This window comes from Ostrea edulis, chromosome 2 (genome assembly GCF_947568905.1).
Source record: "Ostrea edulis chromosome 2, xbOstEdul1.1, whole genome shotgun sequence".
NCBI lineage: Eukaryota > Metazoa > Mollusca > Bivalvia > Ostreida > Ostreidae > Ostrea > Ostrea edulis.
The window spans coordinates 83,378,144-83,385,691 of record NC_079165.1 but is presented as its reverse complement, the minus strand read 5'-3'; the positions used below and the strand labels follow the sequence as shown (position 1 = coordinate 83,385,691).

General features: G+C 35.8%; 1 protein-coding gene across 10 annotated transcripts in view; it reads left to right on the top strand.

Moving 5' to 3' along the window:
* LOC125681650 (rap guanine nucleotide exchange factor 1-like) overlaps positions 1 to 7,548 on the top strand; it is a 50,448-nt gene that overhangs the window by 27,411 nt on the left and 15,489 nt on the right. For all 10 annotated transcript variants that reach the window (XM_056155196.1, XM_048921820.2, XM_048921822.2 and 7 more), the window contains 5 exons: positions 2,893 to 3,065; positions 4,287 to 4,434; positions 4,971 to 5,065; positions 5,238 to 5,450; positions 6,310 to 7,295. In XM_056155196.1, coding sequence (XP_056011171.1) covers positions 2,893 to 3,065; positions 4,287 to 4,434; positions 4,971 to 5,065; positions 5,238 to 5,450; positions 6,310 to 7,295 — 1,615 coding nt within the window. The remainder of the gene's footprint in view (positions 1 to 2,892; positions 3,066 to 4,286; positions 4,435 to 4,970; positions 5,066 to 5,237; positions 5,451 to 6,309; positions 7,296 to 7,548) is intronic.

The following is a 7,548-nucleotide window of genomic DNA, read 5'->3' as shown; positions in this document are numbered from 1 at the left end:
GATGCAGACAAACTGACCAGAGAAGTCTGTATGTTTATAGATTTATTCCTCACCAATGAAGGGCCCCCAGGGGGCATATACAATTTTAACAATTAATTATTATAATTACATGATACCATATACACATGTATGCCATTTACACATACATGTATGATACGGATTTCTATTAATTTGACATTGGTCTAAAATTGGCTTATAACAATTTTAATACTGAATGAAAATTCACTGTACACTGTTTATATGTCCAGTGATCGGATGAAGGCAGAGAGGTCTGTGTGTTTACATGTCCAGTGATGAGCTAGAAGCAGACACACTGACCAGAAATGTCTGTGTGTTGATGAGGTGGAGGCAGACTTGTTGAAGGTGTTAAGATGATAGGAGTGCAATATTGCAAGTATCTGTGAAACTGATCCCAGATGGTACTAAGATTTTGTCTCTGAACTTTTGACCCACTAGTTACTGGTCCCTCACTACCTTCCTGATCACTCATTATAAACATTAGCTCATCATGTTCAGAGATTTTATTTTTCTCCCTTCCTCAGAGACTGGCCATTAAATGAGTGGAGAGGGAGGTTTTCTGCTTATTAGCTTGGTGTAATTTTCCAAAATAATTGTAAGGAATCAGGCAAAAAGTTTTAGTGCTTTAAACAGTAATGAAAATTCACAGATAATCAATACATAGACCTGATAGACAGATGATCAGTGTATTGATAGTGAAAGATTATGGAATGTGGTAAATGTATTAACTTAAAGAACTTCAGTCATAAGTTTCAATACTTTGTGCAGACTAGATACACATTCATTAATAATGAATGAAAACTGATGCCATGATCTTTTGTAAATCTAATAGAAAAAAATAAATTCTTATTTACTGTGTGAATAATTAGACTCCGGGAAAAAATATTAGAAGAAACCAAATGAAAATCTCATTACCCCATTCCCAAAGGGGCGCTTTGTTGTAACAGGTTATTGACAATGTAGAGTTATTGTTTGTTGATGCCAGAACAATGGTGATATATTGATATATCAACCATGTCACCTGTGTAATTAGTGATGAATGAGTCATAATTACAGGGGAACCTGGCTGCATGTCTTGTGTCAGTGCATTCAAACCAATGGCTGCAGGTGCCCCCTGTTAATTGATTCTCTTTTTGTCTTCATTTGTATTGGTTTTTCCAACAATCTGATTTGCTTTTAATGCTGTTTATCATCACATCTAGGTTATTAAAATGGAATTTTTATATGCTGTTTTTATGTTGGTGGTTGAAATGAAAAGTTTTTGTTCTTCCATTATCGGTTTGGAAATGAATGTATACAAAAGTCTTAAGGCCAATTTAGACAAGTTTGCTGTCATAGCTTAATGAAGCTATTGTTCAATGTCTGGAACACAGTCCAACATCATCCAAAATAGCACTCATTCAAGGACACTTATTCAACAGAAGGAATGAAATGGCAGTTCTATGATTGGTATTACATATATAGAAGGTTGACCTTGCTATGCCTGGTCAATGATAAGCCTGTCTGACGTCAGGGTGCCTTTTACTTAATATTGAGGTTCTGATTAGAATCGATCACGGATGAAATATGTGAAGTGGTGGGAGTTTACTGTACTTTGAATGGGGAATCTTTTATTTTGATAGCAATGTAGGAAGCAGGAATTTTCAAAGAAAGGAAAAGCCCATTTCTCTCTTTCCTTACATTTAAGTTATATTTCTTCCCCATTGATATCATCATGTTCTGTGTACTAAATGACATTAAAGCACTCAGCTCTTAAATGATAGTTCAAAAAAGAAATAAGACCTTTGATTCACTTGAAAGTTTCTGTTATGAGATGTGTTATGAGTGTTAGGAAGGTGTTTGATATAGTGTGGTCTATGTATCGGCCAGTGACAGCCATATGATGGGGCCCCCGTCTGTGATTAATAATGCACTGACAGTTAATATGTATACCATTACTCGCTGATCAGTGTCAAACATTCCTAAATCTACCAACTCACTCATTTTGTCTTTGTCACAATTAATGGCTAGTAGGACAAGTATAGGATATTTTTCTCTTTTTTATATTTTTATTCAACTGTAGATAGATTCTGTTTAATTATGAAAATTGAGTGAATGTATGTTTGGGGAGGGGGGGGGGGGGATTCATTCAAAAGGAATAATGAGAAGTCCTGTTTGAAGTGTACTTGAATTATTCAAGCTGTTGAATTGATATTATATGTATGATTATATATATTAATGGTAATTTTTTATGATTTTATAAAGTTTTGTGATTAGGTGCAATAAATTGATATTATATATATGATTAATATATATAAATTGTAAATTTTTATGATTTTATAAAAGTTTTATGATTATAGGCACAATAAATTGAAATTGTATGTATATGCATTTGTGTTGAGATTATACTTTAATTATTGCTGTAGTTCACTTGACTGTGTTGCATGATAGATATTTGTAGGATTTGGGTGTTGAGTGTAAAGTTTTTGTAGGATGTGTGGATTTGAGTAGGGTTTAGGATGTTAATGTATATGTGTTGATGTTTTAGGATGTAGATTTGAGAAGGGTTTAGGATGTTGATGTGTATGTGTTGATTTTTAGGATGTGGATATTTAGACTGTGGATTTGAGTAGGGTTTAGAATGTTGATGTGTATGTGTTGATGTTTTAGGATGTGGATTTGAGTAGGGTTTAGGATGTCAATGTGTATGTGTTGATGTTTTAGGATGTGGATTTTAGTAGAGTTTAAGATGTTCATGTGTATGTGTTGATGTTTCAGGATGTGAATGTGGATTTTAGTAGAGTTTAAGATGTTCATGTGTGTATCTGTTGATGTTTTAGGATGTGAATTATAGTAGAGTTTTAAGATGTTCATGTGTATGTGTTGATGTTTTAGGATGTGGATAAACTGCAGGCTGAGGTGGAGAAGGTGTTCCGCTCACTAGCATATATCAAAGCGGTGGTGGACTACCAGAAGCCCCAGGTCATCCCCAACACAGCCACGGTCATCCTCGAGAATGTTATGGATGTCTTCACACTCCTCAACAACTTCTTTATTGCACAAGACAGGTATGCAGTGTATCCCTGGCTGAATCTCTGTCTGCCATGACATGTATGAAGGTCAAAAGGTCAAAATATGGAACAGTTTCTTGTGATGAGTAGGATCAATGGGAAAAGAGTACCAATTCATTTCCCATAGACCTCAATGTTAACCTTTGGCCCTCTCACTAATTAACTATATCGATTTTAAACAAATGATCGCAAACATTTCAAAGTTCATTCCAAGTGTTGATAAAAAATGACAAAAAATGTATAGGGTCCCGTGCCTTTTATAGGCCATATTTGTACTTTTTTACAACACATAGCAATCTGCAGTAAATTACACACTTCATTTTAAGCACACCCCTACCATGGTAATTTCCTCAGTCATTTCTTGATTTTGTGCGATAATTTTTCATCCTGACAATTAATTTGAACCTCTATAATATTTCTTTCAATTCCAAATAATTTCACTCTTGATATTAGCCAATCACGCAACACCTAGACATTTATACCTCCGCTCAATCTTGGGTAAACTGCGTCCGGGTTACGCATACTGGGGTTTGGTACTCTCATTCCCAATGGCTTAGTGAAGCTTCTAGTTTCAATATGGAGGCCATCTGCTGGACAAAGTTCATTTCTCAAACCTTTCTCTGTGCAGTGTGATAAGAATTTGTCTTTGTTTTTTTTGAGAGTACATTTTTATTTTTATTTTTTTTTATGTGTGCATTTATCATGAGCTTTGATAGAATGCAACTCATTACAAAAAAAGACCTGCATTAAGTTTCCTAGAAAGCAGATGACAATATTCTGTAAAAGCCGGTGTTGGATTACTGGTAAATTGGTCTGATGTCTCTATAGATTGGACTGATTTAGTCAACACAGAGAATTCTGTAAATTGATCATCTTGATATCAAAGACAGCAGGCTCTTGAGTGGGTGGCTGGCATTTACAATTTTCCATTAAAGGAAATGAAATGTTTGCTGAATCAGGATTAAACATCTTATCGACCATTAAAGCATTATGCATTTTATTAGCATTTGCATGGTATTATCTCGGTGAAAACGTGTCGTGTCAAAATGCAACGTGATGCTGTCAAGAGACAATTTAGTTTATAAACGATAAAAAATGAATATTTCAGTTATAATTTAATAAATACAGATTTTTTTTAATAAATGGTCTCATCTTAGTATTTTTCCAATTAAAGTATTCTTGATGAGAACTGAAGTTAACGTTATTTTCCGTTTTCAGTTCTGTGCTGGTGTCTCGACAGAGTAAAGTATGTCAATGCTTGGCCTGCTTCATTCAGTGGGCGGACGACATTTTATTACACGGAGACAAGGAGTTAAATAAATCCACGGCTCACGATGTCATCTCAGCTCTGTCTACTGGTGTTCAGGTCAGGAATCTCACTAAACCACTAACAGTTTTCAATTTTTGTGTCAACTGCAAAGAATAGCAACTCTGTCCATTATAAGTCTGTCTGTCCGTCTGTCACATGTTAAACTTTTGTAATTGGAAGAGTTTAGACTGTGAACTTTAGCAATGTGGTGGTCATGTAATATACCGTATAAGTGGAATTTTTAGCAAGTCAAATATCTAGCAATTTTCCCATAAAAATAGATTTATATAATTAGTGGGAGCTAATTTTAGCAACTTTATAATTCCAAGAAAGATAACTATTACCTGTGATGCAGAATGAATTGTTAGCGATATTCAATTTCACCCTCGCTAATAATGCCAAAATTAAATCCTTGCTAAAAATTCTGCTTACACGGTATACTGTGATTAATGCTGCTCTTTGAAGATGAGGAGAGTGATCTTTGAAGCATTCTAGTTAACTAATAAAATCATCTTGTAACTCAAACAACATGAAAGAAAGTCTGTCATACTGCTCTGATTATAAGGAGAATTTTGTTGTATTGGTGTCAACAGGAACTTAAGGAGGTGGGCGTTTCCAAACTGGAGGACAGGAAGACGGATGTGGCCAAACAGCTGTCCCCGGAGTCCTTTAAAAACCATACAGAATGGTCAGTATTGGAGAACAGCTGCTTTTACAATTATACAAGTTTTGATTTTATATATAGAGTGTACTTAGCATTAATGTATTAAAAATTGGATTTCTCTGGCATAAAAAGGGATGGATTGTAGTTGTGTTTTCTTTAGACATTTGTTTAATTTTCATCATATATTTTGTCACAGTAAACGAGCCTCACTCCCAGATCTTCCCCTGACACCGAGAGAGAAGGAGATCCTGGACAAGACGGGAGAGATTGGCACGTATGATAACCCAAATTTCCCCGCCTCTCGCTCTCAGGACAGTATATGTAGCTTACGGAGGGACCCTCCAGACCTTGGAGAGTTGCCTCCCCCACCGAAACCGCCTCTGCCAAAGGATCCTGAAGTTGTCCGCAGGTAAAGGTTTACACACTTGCTGATTTGACAGCAGCAAAACATCATGTTCTGGGTTTTTTTTAACATACAGTTGAGCTTTGGTATCTTGAACATTGATATTGTGAATATCATGGATATGCTGAAGTGAAGTGGAAATCCCAACAACATTTTCTTTATGTATTTCAATGTCAGTATTTCAAACCCTTGGATATCTCAAACTTTTTTCTTGGCCCCATCAAGTTTGAGATAACAAGGTTTGACTGTATATTATTGACATGAAACTGATAACTACTAGTTCCTCTCATTTAATATAACAAATAAGTCATCATACAAAGAAATTACATGTATTACAAAGTAAAATTATATATGTGTTGTACTAGTAAAAATTCTCATATAAATTATTTGAATCTACAAGTCATCAATAAATTTTGAACAGCAGAAAAAACTGTTGTTATTCAGTTCTAAAGACTAATTTTTATTGCCCAAAGTGTGGCTTTGCTGACAGGAAGATAAAAATAGATATTCATTATAATAATATTATAATCGAAGTTTTACATATTGAATACATGCCAGGTAATATCTTATTTATTTTGTCAATACAGGATATAGATGAAAAGTACTAATATTCTTCTATATTGAAAAAAAAGTTTGTTTCACTGTTGCCATTGGAAATTTGTAAAAGGAGTAATTGATGATGTCCTGCATGTTCGCAAGTCCTTTATATATAGATTGAAATTTCTGAATCTCAAGAAAATTATGAACCTTCATATTGAATAGCTATTCAGACTTCGATTTTTTTGTCCCGAGTTATATGTAGACCTTTGACACTGTTAATCATAGCTTTATTGATATGCGAGGTACCGATTATTTCTCTTGACAGATTTGTGTCACAACGTTCACAACAAGGTCATTTAGATGGTCCTCCTCCACTTCCCGAGAAAGAAAACAGACAGTCTCTGACTGATTCCCTTCATCGTCTGGGAAGCGTGTCTGATATGTGTCAGAGTCCATCATCCAGGAACAGTGTTACCACATCCAGTCTGACCTCCAGCCCAAGCCAATCTCCACATAACAGTATGGTCTTCTCCGGCCACTCCCCACACAACAGTCTCCTAGTAACAGGCTTCTCTCCCAGCCAATCACCACACAATAGTGTGGTATTGACAAGTCACATAACTCCAGACCACTCCCCCCACAGCAGTGTGATTCTACCAAGTAATGTGTCAAGTGAACTTTCTACAAGCTTAGGATTTACTTCCTCATTAGATAACTCATCAGCCAGTGCGAGTAGTTTAGGATCAGGATTAAATCACTCCACAGATGATTTACCAGTAACAGATGTTCACAGGACCAGTCGTGCAAACAGCTTCACAAAGACAATGTCAGAAGGGCGATTAGAACATTTCCACGGAATGAATAAAGGTATCTCCTCCTCAGAAGGAACTGTAGACCAAATAAACCAATTAACAATACAAATAGACCAATTAACTTCTGATATTGCATCCATGACAAGGCGGAACGGGGTCGAAAATAATTTAGAACCACCCCCCTTACCCAATAAAAAAGTAAACAGACTGCCATCTCAGTATGATAACGTGGATGGGACATGTGTGCAATCCTTCTCGAGTACCAATAGTAGTTCTTATAGTCGTAAATCCAGTAGTATGGTGAGTACCACAGAACACAGGACGTCCACGTCCTCCATGGGGAGCGGACACTCGGGATTTCAGAAGACAAGTTCGTACGTACAGCAGACCAGTTCTCAGGAATCCTATTCTAGTTCTGAGACGTTTTCTAGTGCTAGCCATTCTAGTCTGGAGAGTTTACCAAACAGACCACCGCCCTTACCGCCAAAGAAAAAGCACAGTACGTAACAATGCATAGGACATCATACCGGACTTGTTAGATTTAAAATTTCTCAACTGAACTAAAACATTTTAATGCAATTTTATGTGGCTCATCAAATTGTTCGTAATTGTTTATAACAATCAATGTAGGCTTTGAAAATCGAAATAGTTACATTTAAGTATCATGAACATTTATATCTCAATATCATGGCTATGTATAAATGAGTTGGAAGTATCAACTACATTTTCTTTATGTATCTTAAACCCTAGGA